General features: G+C 44.1%; 1 protein-coding gene across 2 annotated transcripts in view; it reads left to right on the forward strand.

The window, feature by feature from the left end:
• Nucleotides 1–3,424: 3,424 nt before the first annotated feature.
• The window catches only part of zfyve26 (zinc finger, FYVE domain containing 26), a 30,341-nt gene continuing 5,872 nt past the window's right edge, over nucleotides 3,425–27,893 (forward strand). The window contains exons 1-29 of one of the 2 annotated variants that reach the window (XM_041265904.1): nucleotides 3,425–3,626; nucleotides 3,934–4,548; nucleotides 5,296–5,388; nucleotides 5,701–5,760; nucleotides 5,984–6,135; nucleotides 7,364–7,556; nucleotides 8,134–8,397; nucleotides 9,066–9,185; nucleotides 9,689–9,853; nucleotides 10,323–10,556; nucleotides 11,203–11,308; nucleotides 11,959–12,707; nucleotides 13,941–14,137; nucleotides 14,647–14,751; nucleotides 15,226–15,348; nucleotides 15,876–16,052; nucleotides 16,278–16,527; nucleotides 17,281–17,379; nucleotides 17,771–17,931; nucleotides 19,333–19,469; nucleotides 19,565–19,593; nucleotides 20,321–20,457; nucleotides 21,543–21,763; nucleotides 22,075–22,222; nucleotides 22,629–22,838; nucleotides 23,514–23,726; nucleotides 24,138–24,335; nucleotides 26,871–27,076; nucleotides 27,690–27,831. In XM_041265904.1, the coding sequence (XP_041121838.1) occupies nucleotides 3,494–3,626; nucleotides 3,934–4,548; nucleotides 5,296–5,388; nucleotides 5,701–5,760; nucleotides 5,984–6,135; nucleotides 7,364–7,556; nucleotides 8,134–8,397; nucleotides 9,066–9,185; nucleotides 9,689–9,853; nucleotides 10,323–10,556; nucleotides 11,203–11,308; nucleotides 11,959–12,707; nucleotides 13,941–14,137; nucleotides 14,647–14,751; nucleotides 15,226–15,348; nucleotides 15,876–16,052; nucleotides 16,278–16,527; nucleotides 17,281–17,379; nucleotides 17,771–17,931; nucleotides 19,333–19,469; nucleotides 19,565–19,593; nucleotides 20,321–20,457; nucleotides 21,543–21,763; nucleotides 22,075–22,222; nucleotides 22,629–22,838; nucleotides 23,514–23,726; nucleotides 24,138–24,335; nucleotides 26,871–27,076; nucleotides 27,690–27,831 (5,637 nt within the window). In that variant the 5' untranslated portion in view covers nucleotides 3,425–3,493. The remainder of the gene's footprint in view (nucleotides 3,627–3,933; nucleotides 4,549–5,295; nucleotides 5,389–5,700; nucleotides 5,761–5,983; nucleotides 6,136–7,363; nucleotides 7,557–8,133; nucleotides 8,398–9,065; nucleotides 9,186–9,688; nucleotides 9,854–10,322; nucleotides 10,557–11,202; nucleotides 11,309–11,958; nucleotides 12,708–13,940; nucleotides 14,138–14,646; nucleotides 14,752–15,225; nucleotides 15,349–15,875; nucleotides 16,053–16,277; nucleotides 16,528–17,280; nucleotides 17,380–17,770; nucleotides 17,932–19,332; nucleotides 19,470–19,564; nucleotides 19,594–20,320; nucleotides 20,458–21,542; nucleotides 21,764–22,074; nucleotides 22,223–22,628; nucleotides 22,839–23,513; nucleotides 23,727–24,137; nucleotides 24,336–26,870; nucleotides 27,077–27,689; nucleotides 27,832–27,893) is intronic. The other variant, XM_041265905.1, reaches the window with a different exon arrangement.

Consider the following 27,893-nt stretch of genomic DNA (forward strand, 5'->3'; position numbering starts at 1 on the left):
TGATACTTTTGAGAGTGATCAATAATGGCAAATGTACTGAAAATCCACTTGAAAAATAACCCCCGTACAGTGATTATAATGACCCCCTTACTGTGATTATAGTTACCCCCTTACTGTGATTATAGTAACCCCCTTACCATGATTATAGTAACCCCCTTACTGTGATTATAGTAACCCCTTACTGTGATTATAATGACCCCCTTACTGTGATTATTGTAACCCCTGTACTGTGATTATAGTAACCCCTTACTGTGATTATAGTAACCCCCTTACTGTGATTATAGTAACCCCCGTACTGTGATTATAGTAACCCCCTTACTGTGATTATAGTAACCCCCTTACTGTGATTATAGTAACCCCCTTACTGTGATTATAGTAACCCCCTTACTGTGATTATAGTAACCCCCATACTGTGATTATAGTAACCCCCTTACTGTGATTATAATAACCCCCGTACTGTGATTATAGTAACCCCCTTACTGTGATTATTGTAACCCCTATACAGTGATTATAGTACCCCCCTTACTGTGATTATAGTAACTCCCTTACTGTGATTATAGTAACTCCCTTACTGTGATTATAGTTACCCCCTTACTGTGATTATAGTAACCCCCTTACTGTGATTATTGTAACCCTTATACAGTGATTATAGTAACCCCCTTACTGTGATTATAGTAACCCCCTTACTGTGATTATAGTAACCCCCTTACTGTGTTTATAGTAACCCCCTTACTGTGATTATAGTAACCCCCTTACTGTGACTATAGTAACCCCCTTACTGTGATTATAGTAACCCCCTGTGGCAATGTGGCTGCTGAATGTGAACAGGTGCAGAGGTGATGCAATGCAGGAATAATCACAGACAGAGAATTGTAATCTGGTTTGGGAAAAGGATGTTTTATTTGTAAGTCCAGGTCTGGCAACCAAATAATAAACTCTGGCTATACACATCAATGTGTAAAACATGGAGAACAGAAACAGGGATTGCAGCCCAAATAATAAACATATGCCCCACAATAATATTTGCCACGGTCACCAGTCCGGGGGCGTGCAGTAGTGCTTGTGGTGGGTGATAACTATTTATTATAGTGACTGGTGAAATGTTGACCAGGCTTTGTGCTGGCCCAAGGCGACAGCTCCGGATATGTGTTAGCTGTCTGGTGGTTTACAAACACAGACAGATACTAACAGACACAAACAAACAAGCAAAGCACTCACAAATTATATATATATATATATATATATATATATATATATATATATATATATATATATATATATACACACAGTGCCTTGCAAAAGTATTCAGACCCCTGACCAATTCTCTCATATTACTGAATTACAAATGGTACATTGAAATTTCGTTCTGTTTGATATTTTATTTTTAAACGCTGAAACTCAGAATCAATTATTGTAAGGTGACATTGGTTTTATGTTGGGAAATATTTTTAAGAAAAATAAAAAACTGAAATATCTTGCTTGCATAAGTATTCAACCCCCACACATTAATATTTGGTAGAGCCACCTTTCGCTGCAATAACAGCTTTAAGTCTTTTGGGGTAAGTATGTACCACCTTTGCACACAGTGTCAGAGTGATTTTGGCCCATTCTTCTTGGCAGATTTGCTCCAGGTTGTTCAGGTTGGTTGGACGACGCTTGTGGACCGCAATTTTCAAATAGTGCCACAGATTTGGGATTGAGATCAGGACTTTGACTGGGCCACTGTAGGACATTCACCTTTTTGTTCTTGAGCCACTCCAATGTTGCTTTTGCCTTGTGCTTGGGATCATTGTCCTGCTGAAAGGTGAATTTCTTCCCAAGCTTCAGTTTTTTAGCAGACTGAAGCAGATTCTCTTGCAGTATTTTCCTGTATTTTGCTCCATCCATTCTTCCTTCAATTGTAATAAGATGCCCAGTCCCTGCTGATGAGAAGCATCCCCACAGCTTGACGCTGCCACCACCATATTTCACTGTAGGGATGGTGTGTCTTGAGGCATGGGCAATGTTAGGTTTGCGCCACACATAGCGCTTTGAGTTTTGGCCAAAAAGCTCTGTCTTGGTTTCATCTGACCACAAAACCTTTTCCCACATCGCAGCTGGGTCACTCTCATGTTTTCTGGCAAACTCCAGACGTGCTTTCAGATGGTACTTTTTGAGTAACGGCTTCTTTCTTGCTACCCTCCCATACAGGCCAGTGTTATGCAGAGCTCTTGATATGGTTTACTGGTGCACCATTACTCCACTCCCAGCCACTGAACTCCGTAGCTCTTTCAAAGTGATTGTTGGCCTCTCTGTGGCTTCTCTCACAAGTCTCCTCCTTGTTTGAGGGACAGCCTTTTCTTGGCAGTGCCTGGGTGGTGTGATGCAGCTTCCACTTCCTGATTATTGATCCAACTGTGCTCACTGGGATATCCAAACACTTGGGTATTATTTTGTACCCTTTCGCTAATCTCTGCATTTGTATTACTTTATCTCTAACTTCTGTAGAATGCTCTTTGGTCTTCATTTTCCTTCAGATTCACAGCCTTACCAATGATCCTTCAACAGTGGGGTTTTTATCCAGAAAATGTGACAGCAACTTTAATGGTTCAGAGGTGGAGGACAATGGTAAGGTAATTGTGTCCTCGTTAGGGAAATTTCTTTCATCGGTGCAAACAGCACAGGGGTTGAATACTTATGCAAGCAAGATATTTCAGTTTTTTTTTTATTTTTCTTAAAAATATTTCCCAACATAAAACCAATGTCCCCTTACATAATTGATTCTGAGTTTCAGTGTTTAAAAATAAAATATCAAACAGAATTAAATTTCAATGTATCATTTGTAATTCAGTAATATGAGAGAATTGGTCAGGGGTCTGAATACTTTTGCAAGGCACTGTGTGTGTGTGTATGTGTATGTGTGTGTGTGTGTGTGTGTGTGTGTATATATATATATATATATATATATATATATATATATAAACACATGTTTCTGTGGGTCTCTCACGGTACTTCCAGTCTCCAAAACAAAACCACTCGAATAAGTAGATTGCGATTCTCCAGGCCCCTTTTGTGCTGTCACACATGGCCCCTTGGTAAACGAGTGCAGCTGTCTCTACAATCTGCAGCTGCTACATCGTTTCCCTTCCAGGACAGTATGTGCTTGCAATGATCTCGCCGACTTCCCGACCCTGGAAATTAAATGTCTGCCCAGCCTGTCCAAAGGACCCTACTTTTGCTGCTTTGAGCCCTCACAGGTTGGGAGGGAGATTTACAACCAAGATTCATTATATTTCTGTCACACCCCCTTACTGTGATTATAGTTACCCTCTTACTGTGATTATAATAACCCCTATACTGTGATTATTATAACCCCCTTACTGTGATTATAGTAACCCCTTTACTGTGATGATACAGTTTTGCATGCCTGTGTTTTGTAGGTCCTTCAGGGTTAGCAGAGGCCTCTACCCTTGTTCGGCGGAGGAATGTGGTTCTGTTCCAGGGATTCTGCGCCATGAAATATGCCGTCTACGCACTGTGTGTCAACGCACACAAACACTCTCCGTGCAAGGACTGCCTGGGCAGCTTGGCAGAGGAGCAGCCAGAGTCCAGAGAGGAGCCTGGCAACAACCAGTGTTCCAGTCCAGGTAACTACATTCCACAGGACCAGACCAAGAGAGTGTGCTCCAGGAACATTCATGCAGGGTTCTGTTTATATAACAAGCACAATGTCTAGAAAAAAAAAGCATGTTTAGACCTAAATAGAACTGCTGAATTCTGGGAATGTGATCTTCCCAGTCATTCTGTCGTTGTGTTTGAATGTTGAGTTCATGTCTGTGTGTGTCACTTACACATAGAGCTGGCATGAACATTTCATATTAGAATATTCTTTAAAAATGTAAACCGGTCTTCAAATATGATTTGTTATTTATTTATTTATTTATTTTTAACCAGGGTACTCTGAACTTTTTAAGAAATACATGGATAAATGCCATCACTATTTACAAGCCGTGCCTGTCGCTTTCCGTCTGGAGCTGCTAGAGAACATTTATTCCTTACTTTTCACATCCCATTCCGACTTCAGCTCGGAGAAAGCAGAGGAGTCTGCCCTGGAAGAGGGTGACGAGGGGGAGGGAGAGGGGGGGGCAGGAAGGAACTCTGAGGTGCGAAGCCTCAACAGCAGCCTGGAGCACAGCGATTACCCAGAGACAGGACAGCAGGGCAGGGGAGAGAGCAGCCAACCACAGAGAAGCACCCACCTTAAAGACACTGTCTCCCAGACCTTCAGCCACTTGCACTTGAAGCACTTTGCTAACAGGGCCGGCGGGTTCATGGTGGACGAGGCGGCGCTGGAAGCATTCCTCAAGCTGCTGAAACAGCACCTGGACGGGATCGACAAGGACGTGCTGTGGGAGAGTGAGCACGCGCCGGACACAGAGAAGGAACTAGCTGAGTGCCTAAACTGTTCCATCAGTGCCGACGCCTTCAACACGCGCTTACAGCGGCTTTCCAAGTACATCTCCGAAACCCAGTGGAGGTTCCAGGTGGTTACCAGCAACAAGACTGCAGGTAAAGATGCTGATTTTGGATACTTTGTATCATCTGCTATAGAGATCTCCGGTTCGATTGTTGGGATTGAGCTCTTCATATCGAGGAGGTGCTGACACCCAGGTCAGGGGTTGATTGGGCTAATCTGCCATTCCAATTGAAACAATGAACTAAACAGCTGCTTGATTTTGTGAGGATTGCTGCTCTCCACAAAGCTGTCAGCCAGAAGCTTGAGCGTCATCACCTGGTTGCTGTGGAGCGCTCAATGCAAATGATCACGCAATTGCTTTATGCAGCTCTGATCTACATCTTTCTAGTATTCAGCTGCATGCCTGTTTCATGCCATATTATATGTGTGCTCTTTGGTTCTATCTTTATTGTTTCTTATGTCATTATTTGCCATGCTTACTAACTATTCCAGCAGGAATTGCTCCATGGCTGGTGTTCTGCAGTGAGGTGGGGGAAGCCTGTTAGTGAAGGCTTTAGTACACAGTGCTTCAGAGGCTGGGGAGCACACCCAGCGCTAATGTGCTTCACCACAATCAGCCTTGAGGAGTCTTTTCAGAAGTATGTTTTACTGGAATAGTTAGTAAGCATGGTAAATCAAGTTATAAGCAGAAACAGCAATAGAGAATCATACAGAACGTACATTACAGGATATGAAACTACCTGTAGACCTGACCGTCACTGTGACATCTAACCTGACTCTGCGTTGTGCTCTGTAACTCTGCTGCTTACTTTGCAATGATCGCTGTGCTTGCTTTGCAGAAGGGCAGATTTCTGCCACAAGAAAACTGCACCCTGTTACTCTGAGACGCTCCAGCTTCAAGGGAAGAAGACGGGCAACAAGAAGCAGAGCAGGTGAGCAGTCTGTGTGGTCCAGTAGGGAGAACAGGTCAATAAAGGAATCTATTCATGAATCCATAACTGTCAAATACTCGGAATCTAGCAGGCGATTGAGCAGTGAGGTCCGAGCAGGCAGGGGGAGTATACCCCAGGCCTTGGGGACAGGTTAATGTAGGAACTTCTTTTAGTATCACTACATTTGAAAGCCAACACTTGAGTTTTAGTGCTAACTTCAGTGTATCAAGCTAATGGTGTTTCACAAGTAGGAAGCACAATAAGATGAACATTGTCTCTAAATGTTCTGAGTTTTGGTGTTCTGTTTTATAGATGGAGCACTGCAGCTATCTGTGGACAGCCTGAATGCAGATCTCAGTGCCAGTACATCAGGTATGTGTGTGTGTGTGTGTACAGTAACTATCACACTTGTTAAAACATACTGCCCTTGATACATCCTCAGATAGGTAGATTGAACAGATTAGATGTTCTGCAATGTTCAATGTGCAATGTTCTTGATGCTTGAGGTCCTCTTTGCTAGTGCTGGGCGCAGTGCACACTGATGTTTCCCCGGGCAGTCTGATGCTTCTCTTACCCTGCATGACGCTTCTTTCAGATGGGAGTGCCAGTGCGTTCCCCGGACAGTTTGAGCCGGAACTCAGGCCCCTCTCTCTGGAGAGGAACCTGCTCATCCCCATGATGCTGTCTCCCCCTGAGTCTCTGCTCATATCCTGCATCCTGAGAGGAAACTTGATGGAAGCACGTCAGGTACAGATTAGCATTTGAGTTAGCAGATCACCTTGTTGCAGTAGAGCATGTCTCATTACACTGTTGCATTTTATTTCAATATTATATGAAAAGGAACAAGTCTAAATTGGGGAACTAAATTATACTGTTACCATGCAGGACTACGGCAGAAGAGAGTAAAGTAAAAACAAAAATGTCTTGATTTTATTTAAGTAGCCGAGAAAGAACATGTTTAAAAAGGTAAATAAAATATAGGTGCATAATAGTGGTGATTATAAATGTGTCAATTTCTTTAATGAACAACTCATTTTTAATATAGTCTGGAATGCTTATCTCCTCGTACACTACACTGAGAAGCAGTTATTAAGTCAGCACTTGATTCTCACCTTTTTTACCTTTTGACTGACATACAAATGTTTGTGTTGCTGCTGTACCATTTCTCTGTTAAAATCTTTGTTGAGGCGTTTACAAGGAAACAACATCAATTTGTTTATATAATCTAAGAGATAACACTCCCTGTGCAGGGATAATATAAAATCCAGGTGGGAAATCAGAAATCTCATTTACAACTGCGTGCGTTGACAGTTGAACTTAAATAGTAAGTAGCAGGGATCCGAAAAATGTATCGTTACACGTCCCCACGTGTTGCTACAACTGTTTAAGTAAGGTATCTGTTATTTTTTTCTTTTCATTGTAAACATCTTGACAGCTTTTTTCACTTACAGCTTTAAAGTCTGTTTCAAAGCACTTTTCAAAAGGGCCGCTTAGCACACTGATAGTGTAAGGGTTATTGTCAAACAGGTAACACAGCAGTAACGATCCATGATGTGTACAGGACAGAAAAGCCAGAGCACTTGTTATGTTTTTTTAGTTTTTTTTTATCGTTCTTCCTGTAGTGATTTAGAGGACAGATCTCAAACCCAAGTGCACTAGAACAGACATTTTGAAAAGAGCTTTGAAACAGACTTTAAAGTTTATATGTTTCAAAAGTTGTCAGGATGTTTTGGAACACAGCTGCTTACTGTTTAAATAAAGCAGTGTTACCCATTTAGTTAGCAGAATGTACTAAAATAATCTCTTCTTTTAAAGTAACAATGGATCAAATTAATACTGAATGAGTATAGTGGCAATGACCTCCTCAGTTTAGTGAATGGCCAACATATCTAGCTGTATATATGTAAGTGTGTATATACGTTTAAACTTGACAACCTTAGCTGACTCCTTTCTTTATGCCTGTCTGCTGCCCCAGGTGGTGCTGATGTTCAGTCTGGAGTCCTCACCTTGCTATGGGGAGCTGGTGTTCATGGAGCGCTACCAGCAGGTTGTGGAGGAGCTGGCCTGTGTGGAGCAGAAGATTGAGAACCAGAGCACGGACAGCAGCGGGAGGAAGGGCAGCAGCGGCCGGTCCACCCTGCAGGCCATCGGGAGCGCTGCAGCAGCAGGTGAAACAGCAAGCAGCTGCACTGTAGGAACGGTGCTCCAGCACTGCGATTCACAGCATTGACACCCTCCTCTAGTTATGTCATTGTTAGCGTGCAATAGAAATTGACTTTGATTAAATTAAAGGTCCAGAGCCTAGGCCATCTCCAGTTCTGAATCAGACTGTTACTATTTGAGTTAAAGAAGCTGGTGAAAATAAGATGGTCTTTAAGTATTGATCTGGTAAAACTGAGATATTCCCCAGACTTCCAGTATTAAACTGATCCAATTAAAAGGTTTTGCCATAAAAACAACTAACTTTTTATGGAGACCAGCACGGCTTATCCTCCTCTACCTTTAAGGAAGTAAAGCCTAATTTTTAAATTTTGAATTTTGAATTTTTTTTCAAAATAAATTATAATTACTTCAATTCAATTCAAGTCCCCGCTTATTCCTAGCTTTCTAAACGGATTGAGTTTCTTAGTAGCTCATGGCCCTGGGATTAGTCCTTTTGCTCTTCACTGGACTCTCTCCAGGACCGCTGTGTCCGTTTGGTAATGTGCTGAGAGCAGGTAGTTTACCTGCTGGCTGTGCTTGCAGGCATGGTGTTCTACTCCATCTCAGATGTGGCTGACAAGCTGCTGAGTTACCCGGGCCAGCCGGTGCCCTCCCTGCAGGATGAGTTCTGGGTGAGCAGTGTGCAGAGGGAGCTGCCGGGGGCCCTCAGGGGGGTGCTGGAAGACCTGAGCCCCGCGGGCATGGCTGCCTTCGACCTGGCCTGCACCCAGTGCCAGCTCTGGAAGACCTGCAAGCAGCTGCTGGAGACTGCAGAGAGGAGGCTGCACACCACCCTGGAGGCCAAAGGTACAGTGTACAGCATGACTCTTTGAAGTGCATCAGTAGAGGCGTGATGTCTCGGAGCTAACTTAACTAATAGTTTCTTTACGATGTGAAAATTCACTTTGTGTCATTTTCTGTTTTATGACTTAAAAAAATAAAAATTTAAATTCTGCTGTCAGGTTTGTGTAAAGCAAACCCTGTGGCCTCAACTCTCAGAATAATGTCTAACTTGCATGTACAGCTGGTACACCAGAGTGTAACCATTAACTCCCCCCCTGCATCACTCTGCCCCAAGTGGATGTAAGAAATACCACATTTGTTCTATATAGTGTTTCACTCGGCACGGAATGTTGCAGGGGGACAGGTTAATGGGTACACGCTGCTGCACTTGCAGGTTAGACACATGGTTCTGAGAGCTCTATTGGGGGTCACACAGCTGCTTTAAACTTCTGCGTCAACAGGGGCTTCTGTTTTATGGGACTGAGAGGAAATCTGTTCATAACGTCTTCAAATTTTGTCGGTGCCCTGAAAAATGATTGGTTACCTGATGATTTGGAAGCCACGCTTGTTTTAAAAATGCAGTTTCATCAAGCAGGAATGAGTTCAGTGTTTATATTGTTTGCCATCAGTCACTGGTACCAAGAAACCCGTTGAATGTCTGACATGCTGTTCCATGTTTCATACCCCTGCAGGGCAGAAAGTGGATTCCACAGTGCAGCCCCCCGAGGGGATCCGAGGGTTTCCAGCAGTCCTGCAGCAGATCAGCAAGATCCTGAACCACACCCCTAGGGGGCGGGGCCAGGCCAGGCCTGGTGAGACACTGCTTACATCACTTACATTGAAATATGGGGCTGTTGTTGAAAAACAAATACTAATTATTTCTTACCTGCCTCCAACAATGTAATTTTCTTGAAACAGTTTAGTTAAGAATGGCGTTTTTCAGTTTGAGTCATCTGCTATATTAGCATAGCACTTTATTACACTCATTGAGGAAGCAGCTACAGCCGTCACACTTTGAACATTTCCGTTCCTTGCAGTACTGTGTTTTTTCCTGCCCTGTGTTAATGTAACAGGGTCAGGTTTATACCTTGACCCTTATACATTTTTACCATATTAAAGTGTAATAAAGCACAGTGAAAGCATGGTAAGGAAAATGAGAGCAATGTGAAGCTTAGGGAGGTATGGTAAAGCATATTAAAAAACCATGGCAAACCGTGGTAAACTATAGTAAATGCATAGTATAACAGTGGAAAAAGCATGGGAAAACTGCAAAATTACAGTGCAAATGTGATAGTCTGTGTGTTTGCTGTTGCAGAGGTGAATGAGGAGAAGCTGCAGAGTCATTTCAGCTGCAGCGTGGTGGAGGTCCTGCTGACCTGCTACCCTACCCTGACTGAGGAGAGCATGGCAACACAGCTGAGCATCTCGCACAGGCTGGAGCACACCCTGCACACACTCGCCACAGCCATCGACTGCACAGGTCAGATACTGCACTCACCCTGCACTCACTCGCCACAGCCATCGACTGCACAGGTCAGATACTGCACTCACACCCTGCACGCAGCCATTGACTCCACAGGTCAGCTTGCTCACACAGACACACACAGTCACCATAGCCATCGACTCTAAATCTCGGATATTGTACTCACTCTCACACACACACACACGCACACACTCTCACACCCTGTACACAGTCGCTAGAGCCATGGACTTCACAGGTCAACTACCTCACTCACTTCCTCACACTGTCATGCACTCACTCACACACAAACCATTGCTGTGTAACTTCTGAAAGTTGACAACTTTTGTCCTTTGAAATGACCTGAAAGGGTATCTTGGTGTAGGTACCCGGTTCTAGACATGTGCATACCTGTAGTATTTACTCACTCATACCTGCCGTGCATGTTGATGAGAGCTGCTGTAATGCTGAGCTCTGGGTCTTGTTGCAGAGCTGAAAGGGGGCAGTCTGTTTGCCTCCCTGGTGGAGCAGGCGTCTCTGAAGCCCCAGGAGCGGGATGTGCACCCCGTGCGCAGTCAGATGAAGCAGCTGCTCAGGACGGTGGATCAGCACATCCAGACACAGGGCAGCAGCGGCCAGGCCAGGCCAGACTACATCCGCAGCGGCTTCGACTACATCAACACGCTGGCTGCCGTGCTCGTGAGGAGCCTGAGCCCTGAGCTAGGTAATGGGAGTCACACGCTACACCAGGCAGAGCGATACTAGCAGCTTCCAGACCAGACAACGATACTAGCAGCTTCCATTCAAGTGCTAACTAAGTAATTCCATACGTTTTCCATGCAGTTCACACCCAGGTGCATATAGGTCTCAAGTTGGAAGTTTTGAAACAAACCTATGTTTTAGCAGACATGTATTTTAAAATGTCTGGTACTGCACTATTTTAACAAAATCTCTTTTTGGAGGCCTTGCTTCCAGGTGTCATGTTTTAAAATGATGAGTTTCTTTCAGAACAATACTATGTGAATAGACGTCTACTACAAGAAACACAAATCCTAAACAGCATAGTATTTTACTTAACTTGTCATCATTTAGTATACATTGTACACCGTAATAATCTAATCAGGGTCTGTGAAATTAGTCTGATAAACAGGTTTATTTACAGCCTTATATAAAATCATAACTATAGAAACTCAATTCCAATTGTGCCAATGTGCAGTAGGTACCAGTGTAGCTTACCTGTCTCTTTCTGTCTCTCTCTTTCCTCCCTGGCCCTTTCATCTGCCTGCCTTTATCCCCTGTCTGTCTCCCTGCCTACATCCTCTGTCTGTCTCATTGTCTGTATCCCCTACCTCTCTGCCCTGTGTTTCCAGACCCAGTCTCTGAAGTGAAGCTGGGGAATCCACTCCTGGTGCTGCTGCAGACCCCGGCACAGCTGCTGTCACACCTGCTCTTCGAGAGGCAGGTCTCTCCAGACAGGTAGGTGCTTGTCCTTGAGCACCCAAAATCACAACTGCAGGGGGACATCATTTACACGTCACTTTTAGATGTCTTCAGAAGCAGATAAAAAGAGATCTAACCCTGGTAAATAATGATCTGAAATAATAGAGAATGAAAAAAAACACAGATAAAAGAAGATAAACAGCTGAGAAATTAAATTACTCTAAATAGGAACTGGAGATGGTATGAAATAAAAAAGAAAAACTTTAAATGATTCTGGAGAGGATCTAAATCTCATTTGAACTAATGTTCTGCTTCATGCCTGCTAGGTTTCAGATCTTCAGTGTTTTAGTGTATGGGTCACTATAGAAGAACGAAAAAATTCTGGCTTTGTAACATACAAACGTTGTCTTGAGATATAAGAGAAATTACAGAAATCATTAAAAAAAAGTTAAGTTTTATGATGTGACATATCCATAGAAAGAATGTTAAAAAGTGAAAGAATTTTAAACATTTATTCGATGTAGAACAACATGTGCTTTTACTTTCATACTGTTCACCGATATCTGATTGCAAAATTGTTAACTAAAAGTCATTTTTCCTGTTTGCGTGTTGCTTTGGACAGATCACTCTTTTGTATCCCAATAGCTGAGAATGACCCCTAACTCCTGTTCTCCTGTACCTCCCAGGATATCTTCCCTGTTGCACAAAGAAGAACTGAACCTCAGCATCCAGCAGGTGATAGTGAGCTGCTCCTGCGAAAGCCTGCCGCTGTGGGACATGAGGAAACAGGGGCAGAGCCCATCTCTGCTGGACAGCGTTGGCGGGTTCGTGCAGCAGTACGCTGAGCAGTACCTGCCGAATCTGGAAACAGCATTCCCCACATCCACCGAGGGCAGAGAAGACGTCACTGCTGCCGTTTCTCCTCCGGTATCACCGGGTGGCTCCACCCAGTTCATCCTCACTCCCTCCGCTCTGGGCTTCCTGAAGTCTCGCTCCAGCCTGCTAGCCACCTTGGCCTGCCTGACAGCATCCAAGGGAGTGAAGGCAGCCAAGACAGGCCTATCCTCCTGGAGGGACTTCAGGGGCAAGAGGGAGACCCCACTAGACCTGGAGCAGATCACCAAGGAGTGCGATCATCTTCTGCAGGAGTTCCCTGTGCTGGAGCGTTTTCTACGCACCATGTCGGAGCCTCTGGAAGGGAGTCCTGAGGAGCCGGCCGGGCTGGTGGGGGCTCTGTGTGGTCAGCCCTACTCCGGCCTTGTTCTCTCTGGGGTGCACTGCCGCTCCACACTGGGGATCGCCGCTGGGGCCTTCCAGCAAGCCCTGGTTTCTGGAGCCCTGAGTAGAGCCCTGAGCATCCTGGAACAGTACGGGCAGGAGGGCCAGGGCCTGTCTCATATGCAGGACGTCCTGCTCAGCTGCGCTGCTGTGGAAGGTGTGTGGGTTTTGTTTTTCTTTTTTTCTCACCGTTGGCTGTGCTAAACACACAGTGAGTGAAAGCCATGCTGGGATATGGGTATCTAAGAACACTGTTTGATCCATTTTCGTTGATATCCTTCTGACAACACTTTGTGAAATGTTAAATATCATTGCAGTGTGTCTGACATTACAGCCGTTGATTCTTTTAGTGTCATCCTAAGATTTATACAGTGTGTGGCCCCAAACTTTTCCACACTTTTGTATCTCTGCTATTTTTTTGATGTTACAATCTTCTAAAGAAATGGTTTATTTGATTTATCTGAGTAATTGCTGTAGCTTTCTCTGTCGGGGAGGCAGCATTCTCAGTGTGTAAATCATGAGTGGATGGCTTTTCTTCTCTCATACAGCAGTGTTTAGGACGACTGTTATGTTTTTTTTTCTCATTATAAAAATTAGAGAACAGTTTTACCTAGACCAAGACTACAGGGCTGGAAATAAGGCTCCCATTGCATAACAGTTTGATCCATTCCTTGTTACTTATACATGAGGATTATTATTAAGCTCATAGTAAAACCTGGAATGGGTGAAACTGCTGTGGAAGGATGAGTGGACTGAAAGGATGCAGCTAAAGAACTCTCTGTCCTTTTATTTTGTGTGCTTTTCAAAACCATATGTTTTAGCCACTGCTCGCTGTCTTTCTGAGAGCCCAATTCATCATAATAATTAGCGTCAGGCATTGAACATCAGTGCTAAACAGTGTCTGTTCCCGTTCCACGACTCTGCTTGTTCTCTGCAGGGTCAGTTTGCGCCATTTTCGCTGATATCCTGCTGGCAGCACTTGGTGAAATATTAAAGGTTCTGAAAGGTTTAAACTTTACAGTGCCGCCATTAGGGGTGTAACGATTCATTGTGTGATGAGGAATCGTGATACTCTCATGACATGACAGATCGTATCTTAACAGAAGAATAAGTGTGTTTTATAGTTGGCAAGGGTACGTACTCTCTAACTCATTTCATTTTAATCTCTTAATAAAATTGTCCATCATTAACATGTGATCTTTTTATGTATCCTAGAAGTACCCAAACAGGACCATCACATGTACCATGATGCATAGCATATCCCATCTTGCATGGTGATGTGTGTCCTTACACCCCTAGACACTGTCACTACTTGCTTTTACCTTGGTACCAAGTCTTTGCATACTACTGTGCATCCTGCTGCATTGAACACATGGGCTGTGGTTTGCAGAGGCGGACGGCATGAGGCACCTGTTCCTGGTGAAGGACGCTGATCTCCGGGCCAGGCTGGTGCTGCACTGCTTGGAGAAGTGGCCCCTGGGAGCCTGCCTGGAGATCCTCATGTACTGTGTAAGTGACTCGGAGACGGCGGAGGAGCTGAAGGAGAACCTGCTCTTGAAGAAACAGGAGCTGCAGATTTACCAACAGGTACAGTAACCAAATCTCAAAGATTCAACTCCCTTACAGTTCTGCAGTAGGTCTCTCTTATTTCCCAGACTTTATTTGCTTTATTGGCTCGGTAGACAATCCTGTAAGGGGACTAGATGGCACAGCACTCTCTAGTTCACAAGCCTCGTGTGCCTTTCACCACGTAGGGGTTCGCAAGGGTCCTGACGTGGTCCCCAAATAGACAACAGTACTTCTGTTAAAAAAAAAACAAAAAAAAAAAAAAAAAAAACTACACAATTAAACACAGCTGCCAGTCTGTGCTTTAGGGAGGCTCAGGACTGAATGGCAGGCAGCGTGTGTTCAAGTCAGGATTGAGATGCTCTGTCTGTCTCTCTGTAGCAGAGCTGTGAGGTGAAGCTCCTATGGTGCCTGCCTGACTAGCCAGTGCCATTGTCCCTCTCGTCTTTCATTAAGCAATGAATTCAGTTCTCTCAAGAATAAAACCAAAAAAATCCTGATGTATGAAAGTAACTGTTTTGATTTTTTAGATCTTGGATCTGAGTTCTCCATCCAGGTGGAGCGACTGGCAGGAAGTGCGGAGAGATTCCCGAGAGGACCCAGAATCTGTGCTAGATGTGATCCTTTCTGCCAAAGTAAGAAGACTCTGTTCTGACAACCTGCTGGATGGCTCCAAGCCTTCCAGCAGACACTGCGCTTGCACTGGAAGTTTTCCTTTTTTCTTATCCGTTTTACATTAGCAGAACAACCACTGATTCACCCATTTATGTTTTTTTTTTTTTTTTTGCTTGTATTTCATACTGTCTATTACTTTTATACAGTATTGTATTCTGTATTTTAAGACAAAAAAAACCCAGGAACATCAGAAAAAGCCCTGCTAGAAATAATAAATCACGCTATAAGTTTCATTTTTAACAATTTTATTTGTATAGCGTAAATACGTTTTTAATCTCATGCTGGTTGTGGTCTGAGAGGTTGAGAATCCTGGTGCTCAATGCTGATTGGCCTGTGTGAGAGGTGGGTGGAGCTGCACCCTGTATCTCAGTGTCTGATTGGGTGTGAGAAGGGGTTGAGAATCCTGGTCATCTGTGCTGATTGTGTTTTTGCAGGAGTTTGGACTGTGTGAGAGGTGGGTGGAATTGCACCCCGTCTCTCCAGAGTGTCTGATGAGGCTGCAGAGAGAGCACCTGCTTCACCTGCTGGAGACCGGGGATTCGGAGGACGCCTTCCAGGTGAACACCTTGCAGCTCACTGCATACAAGCAAAGAGCAGCATGCCTGTGCAGGGGAGTAGCCTCGTATTACAGTGCATATTCTCATCATTGTAATACCCACTGAACACCTTCCCATATCTGAAACAGGTCTTCAGTGTAGTACAGGCAGACATTTACCAAAGCTAAATGTATTGGTCACCTTTACTTTTGGCTGCCATATTGAAGACATGTGACTTTAGGGGCTATAGAGACTTCACACTTTGAGTTATTTTAATTAATATTTGATACAAAACTGTTTTCTATGATTTTCTTAATCAAGTTCCAATGTCGGTGTTGTCCAGTAAAAATGTACCGTTTCACTGCCCCATTATTTTAACCACCTGCCTTATCAATGATACAGATCTTTTACATGCTGTCTCCATTTCTAGTTCCCTTATAGGTTTCCAATGAGGGAGGCTGTATTCTGGCTTGTACAGACTCCTGCGCATTGCTCTAACCCCCCTCTCTGTGTCCACTGTGCCTTTTCTTTTCTCCGGTCCTGTGTAGTTGCTCCAGAGCTTGTCGGACCCAGAGCAGTGCCTGCTGATCAGTGAGCAGGCCCTGGACCAGCGCCCGGGGCTGACGGCCTGCCACTTCCTGGCTAATTACCTCACCTCTCACTTCCACAAGAGCGTGGCCCCAACGCGCCAGCACGAGATACAGGCCATGCGCATTGGCTCAGAGGTGAGAAACACAAAGCTACCACTTCCCCAGGAGTCACTGGTAACCCCGACAGTTTATCCTTCACTATGAATCCCAAAATATACAGCAAATAAAAAACTTGGTAGCAACATTACAAAGTTTGTATTACCTCCAATAATGTCTTGATTTGTAGTTGAAGTGTTTGTCATTGAATTTGCTTAGTGTGTGGGGTGCAGTTTCACTTGTTGTCTGTTTGTTTGTGTGCAGTTGTTGCTGTTGCTCCCCGAACCCACTCGCCAGGATTACTTCCAGCTGTCGTCCAGCCCGCTGCTGATGCTGGAGCAGCTCCTGATGAACATGAAGGTGGACTGGGCGGCCACAGCCGTGCTCTCCCTGCAGCAGCTCCTCCTGGGGCAGGAGGCAGGCTTCACAGTCGAGGACATCAACGAGCTGCTCTCCAGATACGCCAGGAAGGCTCTGGACTTCCCCTATGCACCCCGGGAGAGAACCAGAGCAGGTTTGAAATCAAACTACTGGAATCAAGAACCACTCGAGATACACCCTTCATATCGAATTACGCTATCTAACAATGACCATCACTTTTTTTCTTTGGTCTGATGCTAAAATAAAGGCAGTTAAACCAAGGGCATAGTTTTAGATAGAAAGTATCTTAGCCTACTCTCAAATTGTATGACTTGCCATTTTAATGAAAGCACCAAATAACAAAAACTATGTGCATTTATTCATTGCTAGCACTACATTCAATGACAATCGGCAGCTATCTTTATCACAGTTCTTGTTTGTTTAATTAAAACTTGCTGTAAGCATCATAATTAAAAGAGCCCCTGGGCAAGTTCAACCTTAACTTCTGGAACTAGTAGACTTATGGAATTTACATTTACAGTGCAATGCAAAAACATGCTGTAATAATTTGAAAACTATGTGGTGTGGTATCAAGATGTAAGAGAATCTGCATTGTGACGGAGAGCATGTTTTTTTATGTCCCAAGAACAGAGCCCAAAGTGTTAGCCTGTAATGGTTACAGGTTGCTACAAACCAATACGTTTTACAGGTGTGAATTGCACAATGAATTCTGTATTTTCCAAGTCGTTTTCATTGTATGAAAGTCAATGTATTGGTTCGTTTTTTGCATTTTATATTGGTCGATTTTAGGTTCTGTTTTGAATATTATCAAATGTCTGCATTCCTTTATCGCTTCTGGGTTATCATAGCTTCTACATCTAAAATTCCTCTGGTCTCCTCTGTGTAGACTCTGTGATAAGTCTGCAGGACCTCCTGAGCCAGACTCCAGGCCAGGAGACCTTCCCTCCGTCTCCCTCTGCAGAGACACCCCCCTCTTCCACTGCTGGTAAGCACATACTGCACCACAGCAAAAAGGGGAGCACATGCTGTCCATGTGTGACGTCCATCAGATCTCAGCAATCATGCATTATCTACACTTTAGAGTGTTTACATATACATACAGAGCCTCTTACCCAATCATGATGAATCTGGGGATATACTGAGATGCCTGTCTGTCCAACTGTTTATACTTCTATCGCACGTACATATGTCTAGAGAAATGCAATTGTGAAGAAACTTGCACAAGTTGAAATCAGAATCTGGGAATATAGAGTGTTCAGGTGCCTGTAATAGTATCCACTGATACTGGTAGGTGTGGTTTTGTATTATTGGAAGATCTGTAAGATGCACACTGTACCAGTCTGTTAATGTTGCTTCATTAATCATCTGCATCTCAGGCAGCAGCCCGCTACACACACCCAAAGCCCTCCCTGAGAGAGCCCCATGCAGACAGAAATTGGAGTTCACACCCCCTGAGAGACCACCGGAGAAGAAGAACTGGATCCCAGACCAGCAGCAGGACATGTGCATGGTGTGCAGGAAAGAGCGCTTCACCATGGTAAGTGGGAGGGGGCTTAGCCAGCATGCTTCACCATGGTAAGAGGGAGGGGCTGAGCCAGCGTGCTTCACCATGGTAAGAGGGAGGGCCTGAGCCAGCGTGCTTCACCATGGTAAGAGAGAGGGGCTGAGCCAGCGTGCTTCACCATGGTAAGAGGGAGGGGCTGAGCCAGCGTGCTTCACCATGGTAAGAGGGAGGGGCTGAGCCAGTGTGCTTCACCATGGTAAGAGGGAGGGGCTGAGCCAGCGTGCTTCACCATGGTAAGAGGGAGGGGCTGAGCCAGCGTGCTTCACCATGGTAAGAGGGAGGGGCTGAGCCAGCGTGCTTCACCATGGTAAGAGAGAGGGGCTGAGCCAGCGTGCTTCACCATGGTAAGAGGGAGGGGCTGAGCCAGCGTGCTTCACCATGGTAAGAGGGAGGGGCTGAGCCAGCGTGCTTCACCATGGTAAGAGGGAGGGGCTGAGCCAGCGTGCTTCACCATGGTAAGAGGGAGGGGCTGAGCCAGCGTGCTTCACCATGGTAAGAGAGAGGGGCTGAGCCAGCGTGCTTCACCATGGTAAGAGGGAGGGGCTGAGCCAGCGTGCTTCACCATGGTAAGAGAGAGGGGCTGAGCCAGCGTACTTCACCATGGTAAGTGGGAGGGGCTGAGCCAGCGTGCTTCACCATGGTAAGAGGGAGGGGCTGAGCCAGCGTGCTTCACCATGGTAAGAGGGAGGGGCTGAGCCAGCGTGCTTCACCATGGTAAGAGGGAGGGGCTGAGCCAGCGTGTTTCACCATGGTAAGAGAGAGGGGCTGAGCCAGCGTGCTTCACCATGGTAAGAGGGAGGGGCTGAGCCAGTGTGCTTCCCATACCTTAACCAGGGAGGCATCGAGGGGACCAGCACTAATGCATGATAATCTTAGCAGCCCTTGATTTGATTCTACTGTTTTGGCTTTGTACATTTATTTTTTTTATTAAATGCTCCCTTGCCTTTTTATGGTGTTTGTGATTATTCTGTTGTTGTGGTATTGTTGTCATTTTTTTCCAATTATTCTGATACTGTGTTTTCAGTTCTTATTGCATTTACTTAAATATGATTTGTGTAATGTGAGATAGCTAAAGTGTTTAAAGAAGAAAGAACCAGTGCTCTGGATCAAGTGTCCTTTAGCTTTTCTGGCAATAACATTGCTGTGCACTGGCGTATATTCACATTACTTATGACAGGCAACTGTAACCGAAGAGCAGCAGTCAAAGCAGCTTCTCAAAAAATTAAGATTGTTATTATTTTTTTGGAGCATTTGCAATTAGAACCTCCAAGAATAATTGACAAACCACATAAAGTGGTGAAAAAAATGACCAAATGTAGTGTGAAGTTTGCAGCTCTTAACCCTATTTGAGTATCTTTGTTTTCTGCTCCCTAGTTTAACAGGCGGCACCACTGCAGGCGCTGTGGCCGGCTGGTCTGCAACACCTGCTCCACTAGGAAGATGGTGGTGCAGGGCTGCAGAGGGGATCCAGTGCGAGTGTGTGACCAGTGTTACAGCTTTTTCAACCAAGAGTAAGTGCTCTGGCATTCTCAGTGAGGGAACGTTGGGAAAGCTGATTCTCACACTAGGCTCTGCATCTTTACAACTTCCCTCTCTTTAATTATAGCACACAAGAAGAGAACGAGCAAGCAGAAGGTGAGAGCATTGGTTTTATTTTGTTTTCTATTTTGCAGACCAAACATCTTAACAGGTGTTTTATTTTGTTGTTCAATGTAGGTCATTTCTTATTGGGTGTGTTAGGTAATTGAGTGGGTCAGAGCGAGAATTTTCCCGCTCATTCAGATTACTAATGAAATCTGCTCTCTAGCGCTCTGAGCTGCTCCAGAGGAGTGAAACTGAGCATGCCATTAAGAGGGTTCTTTCTCTGAGCTGTTCCGAGTAGCTCACTTACTTAACACACCCACTGTTTCTGCATCTTTGCTACATTTATTAAAGCCAAACCAGCATATTGTACTTCCGGGGCAGTCTCTGAGCAAGCCTGAGAAGGTGGATTTTCTGTAAAGAGCTTGTATAAAATTTGGGGTGAGTACAGGTAAATTCATTCCCTCTAAAACAGTTGCATTAAAGATTTGCTGTACAAAAAAATATTGAACACAACTCAGAGGGGAACACATTTCTGGTGTACACCCCAGGTTTAACATTCCTCATTACAGAAATCCCACCTTGTTCAGAATTGCTCAGACACTGCCCCAAAAGGAAATCATTCTGCATTCAAGGGCTCTTAAAATTCTGTTTTTAATAAAGAGAGTTCTTCTCTGTGAATTCTGTCAGATTTGTCTTTGCCTGTTGTCTGTTTGCACCTGTGTGGTTGTGTAAGGCGCTGTGGGGGAGTTTGAAAAGTGTGTTGTGCTTCACTTTGCAGTGGCTGGCAGCCCTGGCAGTGGCTGTTTGGGTTTTTCTGCCATATTGCAGTTACCAGAGGTGCCAGAGAGGCTGCGCAAACTCTCGCTGAATGAAGCGGAAAATGAGATTGAGCGCAGCGAGTTCTACTATGAGGAGGTAGGACATTGTGCTGGTCTCATCAAAACTGAACTTCTAACTAGGGTAAACCTAGCTGCTGTGAATAAGACTCGGATCTCAGTGTGGACTGACATGTACACTAGCTTATTACTAGCCCAACTTAAATATTCCGGGACCTGTGCAGAACTCCAGTCACGTTCCACCAAAGGGGGACCACTGCACTTTCTATAGGGGCTGCTATGCTCTCAGTGTCAGCTTACAGTATACTATTAATAAACATAATCACAAAATGTCTCTGTAAATTATGTTTGAGATCTAAGCACAGTTGATAAACAGATACATTGTCACTACATGCATAGTTTTAGTACAACGGCTAGAATTCACAATAAATAAAATATACTAAGTGTCGGTAACTTGGTGTTTATTTAATTGCTATTAGAAGACAGTCACTGAAAGTCTTGATCTGTTGTGACTCCAATAACTGTCTAATTAATACTTTGTGGATATCTCCACCTCAAACCACACAGGAACATATGAATAAACTTGTCTCCACACTTTGTTTAAATGAACCCGTAAGACTGCCTGCTTCAAGCTGATTCCGAGCCTGTCAATCATCGTCGCCTCGTAATAAAGAGAAATGAGGTTTTGCAATAATGACTGCCAGGGCTCGTTTCACTTTGTAGGACTTCAGACTTCAGAAGAGAACCATCTAAATTCTACGGCTGATATTTATTCCATTGTAAATTACATTCTCTTCTAATATTATTAAAATAATAATTTTTTGGTTTATCAGTTACTTTTATTCTTTATTTTATATATTGTATTAAACACATTAAAATATTTAAATAGAGATAAGTTTATTGTAATTACCATGGTATCAAAAGCCTGTAAGTACCTCCACTGTTTGCAAACACACTTTACCTTGCAAAGGTGTGTTAAACACACCAAAACATTTTTTCCCATAACAGATTAATAAGTGGAACATCACAGGAATAATGGCTATTTGACTGGAATGCGTATGAATTTGCAGACACATTCTGAATGCCTTTTCCCCAGGTTGTAGCCTTAATGATTATAGATAGATTAAGCAGCTGGTGTTTGTGCTGTAACCCCCACCCCCCCAGGCTCCTAGTGCCTCGCTGTGCATCGCCATCCTGAACCTGCACAGTAACAGCATCGTCTGCGGGCAGCAGCTGATTGAGCACTGTCACCAACTGTCCCGCGGACTCACCAACCCCGAGGTGGACCCCCGGCTGCTCACAGACATCATGAAGCAGCTGCTCTTCAGTGCCAAGCTGATGTTCGTCAAGGCGGGGCGCAGTCAGGACCTGGCCCTGTGTGACAGGTACCAAAAACAGGCTGCCAGCTACATGCAGGGAGCTCATTCTGGAATACGGAAACACATCTGATTCATTCATCAAACTATCAGGATTTCTAAATGTAGGGTTATTGAGCTTGAATAGTTATGGATAAATACAGGGTGTCCCATATGCCATTCATTATAGGCATTGGCAGTATCATATGCTGTGCTGGTTAGGATGCCCTCGGGCCATCCACATCCTGTTGACTATCTGAAACACATATCAAAATAATCTGAATTTTTGTCCTGAAGAAATTATCAGGATGCAAGTCACTGACAGGCTTGTTTCCCTTTAGTTACATCAGCAAGGTAGACGTGCTGAAGATTTTAGTCTCTGCCAACTATAAGTACGTGCCATCGCTGAATCAGATCCTGCAGCCTGCAGCCGTGTCCAGACTGAGGAACCAGCTGCTGGAGGCAGAGTATTACCAGCTGGCTGTGGAGGTACATGGGGCTGAATAGGAGGGATGATGCTAGCTGTGGAGGTACATGGGGGCTGAATAGGAGAGCATGTCACGCAGATGTTGTGTACTATTCTGTATGTGCATGAACAATATTTGTGTTTGTGTGTACTTGTTTCTAACTACATCATCCTTTCACACAGTACTGTACACACACTAACTAGTATGTTAATTTTTAGCTTGATTGGTAGCAGAGAATGAATGGTGTAGTGAAGGTTTTTAACTCTTAAGAGAGGTCAGCATCTACTGAAACATCTTTGATAAAAATGTGCATGGTATAAAAATGTTCTCTCCCTTTCTTCTGCTGCTAAGCTTTCTCTTGCCCTGATCTAGTATACCTGGTGATTCACTTCCCTCCCTTTGCTGACCCAACCCTATTCTGTGCTCAGGTCTCCACTAAGAGTGGTCTGGACCCTGGTGGGGTGTGGCATGCCTGGGGGATGGCCTGCCTGAAAGCAGGGAACCTGACTGCAGCGCGAGAGAAGTTCAGCAGGTGTCTGAAAGCTCCGTTCGACCCGAACCAGCAGAATCACGGGTCTCAGCTCCTTCAGGATATCATCCAGCACCTGGAGTCCACTGTCAAACCCAGCTTCTCCCTGGTAAGCACCTTCTACACAAGCTGTTACACAGGATGGTTAGGGCATGGGCTACTTAGTCATGTTCCTGAGGCAGAATCACATGGATCTTTTAAAACCCAACTTGAGAAACATTCCGAGATCAATCAGCTACTAGAAACCGGACGAGCTTAGGTTGTGTTTCTAAAATGAGATCTGTTATGGAAAGGTGAGCTCCGGTCGTTGCAGGGTACAAGTACAGGGTTGTAGGAGATGAATTTGGCCACTTTGCACTGCTGCTTATTTGAATTTTCAGGCTGTGTCTTGTACCGACACAGTGAGAAGAGCACTTTCTAACTGTCTGTCATGTAGAGATGTGTCTCTCTCTTTATTTTCAACAATAAAGGTATGGGTTAAACATGTCTGTTCATGCTACCCCTTCTCTAGATTGCAAAGTGTGGTTTTATAACCATCCTGCATAACAGAAGGGCTAATCCAATTGTGAGAGAACTTGGTGAGGACATTTACCATTGTTTATTGAGAGTTATCAGATATATTGTATGAAAGAATCTAACAGTCTTTTTGTTCATTCGTACTTGTGTCATACAGGTCTTGGTGATATTTTTCATTACACTAATATCTCTGATTTACCCTGCCTCCTCATCCTTCACCCTCCCTCCCTGCCTTTCCCTATCCCATCCGTCCCCTCTCTCTCCACAGCAGAACGATGACATCCTGGCCTCCCTGAAGCAGCTGGAGGATGCTCTGGTGGAAGCTACCCCTCCTGACAGACCAGAAGGGAAGATCCAGCAGAACAGCTGCTACCAGGAGTGCCTCTACTACCTGCACGCATACGGGACCAACCTGGCCATCATCAGCTTCTACATGAGGCACGACTGCGTGAGGGATGCGCTGATACACCTTCTCAACAAGGTAGAGTGTGGAGAGCTCTCTACTACACCTTCTCAACAAGGTAGAGTGTGGAGAGCTCTCTGATACATCTGAGCAACAAGGTAGAGTGTGGAGAGCTCTCTGATACACCTGAGCAACAAGGCAGAGTCTGGAGAGCTCTCTGCTACACCTGAGTAACAAGGCAGAGGGGTGCAGAGCTCAGCCAACAGATATTAAACTGTGAATTGTGTATCACTTCAGTGCCGGTAGTGGGTAGACTGTAGGCACTCATACATGCTTACACTGGGGTTCCAATTCTGAAACGTTTTCAGAAAGAAATAAAATCGATTTTATGAAACTATGAAACTGCCAAGATACTACTTGTAATAATGACAGAAGGTGGTCTTTCATAACAATCGAATTATTGTTGTTGTTGTTATTATTCTCTCCCAGGAAAGCCCAGAGGACGTGTTCCTGGAGGGGATATTCGTGCCGAGCTATGAAAGTGGGAAGCTGCATGTTCTGGAGAACCTGATGGAGACCATCGATTCGGGGCTGGAGAGCTGGAGCAGATACCTGATTGCATCCTGCAAACACCTGCAGAAACGAGGCTTCTTCAACATCCTCTACGACCTGCAGCAGTTCATGAAGGTGACACGAACGTTCTCCCTAGGTGCCTCTACTGCAGTTATGGCATATTCACCTTTATACTGTAAATATATTGAGTTCTATATTTTTCATTTAGTCTGATTGGTTTTATATGTTTAAAGAACATGTGCACGGCGTGCTGTGAAGTTCCAATGCCTAAATCCATGACCAGAAATGGTAGCCCAGCGTACTGCGCGCACTTACTGTGCCATTTTCTAACATTTACGCATTAGCGCATATAAAGCTATGAGCCTACAGTAACTGGCCACTTTATTAGGACTTGTCTATCTGATTGGATTTGGCACTGCCCTGGTGTGGATCCTGGTATACCCTCTTGGTTTACTGTGGAGAGTCAAACGAATGCTGTCAATTACTTAAGCATCGTTGCGGAGTTCACCCAACAATGCTGCACTTGTTCCCTGATGGTTACTTGTCGGGCAATAACGCACCAAGCCACCATACCAGAAAGATTTGAGGAGTATGACACAGACTTCAGGGATCATCCCTGGATCCCAGTTGACCATGTATGGGATGAACTGTCTACCTGTCTCCACCAAATACGTAAATATTAATGACTGAATTGATTAACATCCCTGGGGAGTCTGCGCCACATTGTGATCAGGGCAAACACTGGCTCAATTCCATATTGGGTGCAGGTCCTAATAATGTAATTGTTATGCAATTATGATAATACAATTCAACATCATACAAAAAACTATTTAGTTTTTTTCAGAAACAAATCACAGCTTTTCGACTTTTTTTGTATGCTCTGTTTGTTTCTGATAGTGTTGTGACAGTGTGTGAAACTCGCTTATCGCAAACGGGCTATTCTATCATTTAGTTGTTCGCTTAGGTAAAACTGACTACCATGGATTGGTTTATTCTACATTACTGTGATCATTGGTTTATTTTCTATATGTCAGTGTTTATTTTGCTACTGTGGTGATCATGCAAAACAAAGCCTCTGGCAACTCCAGGTGTACTGGCTCCAAGCCAATGCTGAACTGTCCCTGTTCTGTGAAACAGGTACATAATGTACAGAAGTCCACGTGATGAAAGAGGGCTCTGAGTGTGTAATCCTCTTCAGAGATGCACCTGAGTTTTTGCTTTGGGGATCACGGTTTGAGATGCGCATCCTGTTTAAATGAGGTCAGAGGAATCTAATAGAAGCGTTACGTCACACTTACAGTTTTAAATCTATCTAGCGCAGGGGTTATCAACCTTTTTTTGAAACTGTACCCCTTCTGTCAGGAGGTTTCAGCTCAAGTACCCCTTTACAATTTTGAATGGTACCACAGTTGCAGTAAAATGTAGAATAATCTAATTAACACATTTCTTTTCTCCCCCTTTATTTAATATATAATTTGTCACAAGAGTCTGGGACTGACAAACTGCTGGTTTAGAACAGAATACCAAACAGTTGACTTCATTCTTCAAACTTTTAATTACATGTCTTTGGATGTACAGAATTTAAAGACAGTATTTGGGAATCTCTTTGGAAACACTTGTATTCACTTTCTATTCAACAGATATGTTATAAATAATACAAAATAGTCTGCACTATAAATGTTTCCATCACGTTACCATTTACTTCCCACCTCAACATAAATAAAAATATTAACCTGAAGATACAACTATAATACCTAACACTGATAAACTTTTATTATTCAAGCCAACATAATAATGATCCAAAGAGACTCTGTATATCTTTCTGTCGCTTTGCACTTTCTGTACGCTTGTGTTTTCTTCCTTCTTTTTTCTTTTGCAAGTAATTAAAGGATCCATTTCAACCAGCCGCTATTGCTGTTACTAAAATACAGCCACGCCTAATAAATAAAACAAAAACCGTCAAAGCATGAGTATTGAGATTATTTTTGTGCGTCACTGATATCGAATTCAATTATGCAACAAGTTGAAAACAGCAAAGTTAATGAGCAGCACAGAGCGCTCGCCATAGGCAGAATCACCAGAGCCCTGCATCACCCCCCCATATCAGAGTGGACATCCACTCAATCAAAATCACACAATCATACAGGTGGAAAGTATGGACATGGTAGATTCTGTGGTTTTTTTCATCTGACTGCGGTTAACTTTTTGCTGCTAAACAAAAATGTTTTATTTATGCACAGTGTTTTAGGGATAATATATAATATTGATGGCAAAATCAATCAAGATCATTATTTTCTTTTACTGAGTCGTCCTGCGTACCCCCTGTGACCCTTAGAAGTACCCCCAGGGGTACGCGTCCCTAATCTAGAGTACCAGAGAGCACACACTGAAGGAGATTCACAAAGTGTCTAAAAAGAGAAAAAACACCTGTAATGTCATAATACTAGAGCTAAACAGGTCAAGAGTCCTTGAAGTCAGTTCTTTTCGCCGTGTTTTTCAAGTATTGTAACTTCAAAGGGTGTGCTAATGCACGTTGGAGTGATAGTGTTTTGTGAGTTTCCCTCCACGGTTCTTTCACATCTGTCCGTACAGTTGTTTGTGACTTTCCCTTCTTAACTGAGCCCCGCTGTTTGCGCTGCCTTGTTTCAGGACCACGTGCGGGCGGCCATGACGTGCATCCGGTTCTTCACTCATAAGGCCGAGTCATACGTGGACCTGGGGGGGAAGCAGAAGTGGCTGATCAAGGCAAAGGACCACCTGAAGACCTACCTGCAGGAGCACTCGAGCCGCACCTTCGGGAGGAGGAAATCTGCCAGCTCCTTCAGGAAGAAGATGTCCTCCAGCGATGTGTCCAGGTAGACAGAGAGGAGGGGTGGGGGGGATATAGACACCGTCTCTGTGGTGGATCACTAGTTCTGTTTATTTCTGTTGCAGCTGCTAGATTGTGGTTTATTGTCTCAACCCCTCCCCGTTATAATTAGTGGAAGGCAGGGTGGATTTGCAATAATAAGTGGGAAGGAAAAGGTGAGCTCCAGTGCAAAACATTTTTAAACTGCTGGGCTAAAACCATCATCAGCCGCTTTATAATGTTATACTGAAGGTACAGCAATGTTGCACCAACGGACTACCAATTCAACGTCCATTAAGCAATTATCAGTGCTACAAGCTAGGCATGGATTCTTATTTCCAACTGTAATAGTTTACTTACAAGTTACAAGTTGCAATAAACCTCCACAAAATTATTATCACTTGTGACAGCAAATAGGTGATTGATATTTTTTTTTTAAATGCATTAACCAAAACAAAATGCCAGTTCAGAACATGTTTTAATCTGTTACAAAAACTTGATGAATTAATTGATCACCAGTTGTCTGGTTACCCATGCTGATTTCCCCCAGCGATCACCATTTCTTGAGGTCCTGTTAAGCGCCCCTCCCTGTGTGAATGCTCTGCTCTTTGTTTCCGCAGGCACATCAACACAATCGAGCTGCAGATCGAAGTGACCAGGTTCCTGCATCGCTGTGAGAGCTCCGGCACCTCACACAGCACAGCCCCCCCACCCGCCAACCTGTTTGGAAACAGCAGCATGAAGATGGACGTGGCCTGCAAGGTACACTGCACACATGCAATTGTGTGCCAGTCATTTGAAATTGATTAGAAGAATATTGTCCT

Source organism: Polyodon spathula, chromosome 12 (assembly GCF_017654505.1).
Source record: "Polyodon spathula isolate WHYD16114869_AA chromosome 12, ASM1765450v1, whole genome shotgun sequence".
In the NCBI taxonomy this organism is placed as follows: Eukaryota; Metazoa; Chordata; class Actinopteri; order Acipenseriformes; family Polyodontidae; genus Polyodon; species Polyodon spathula.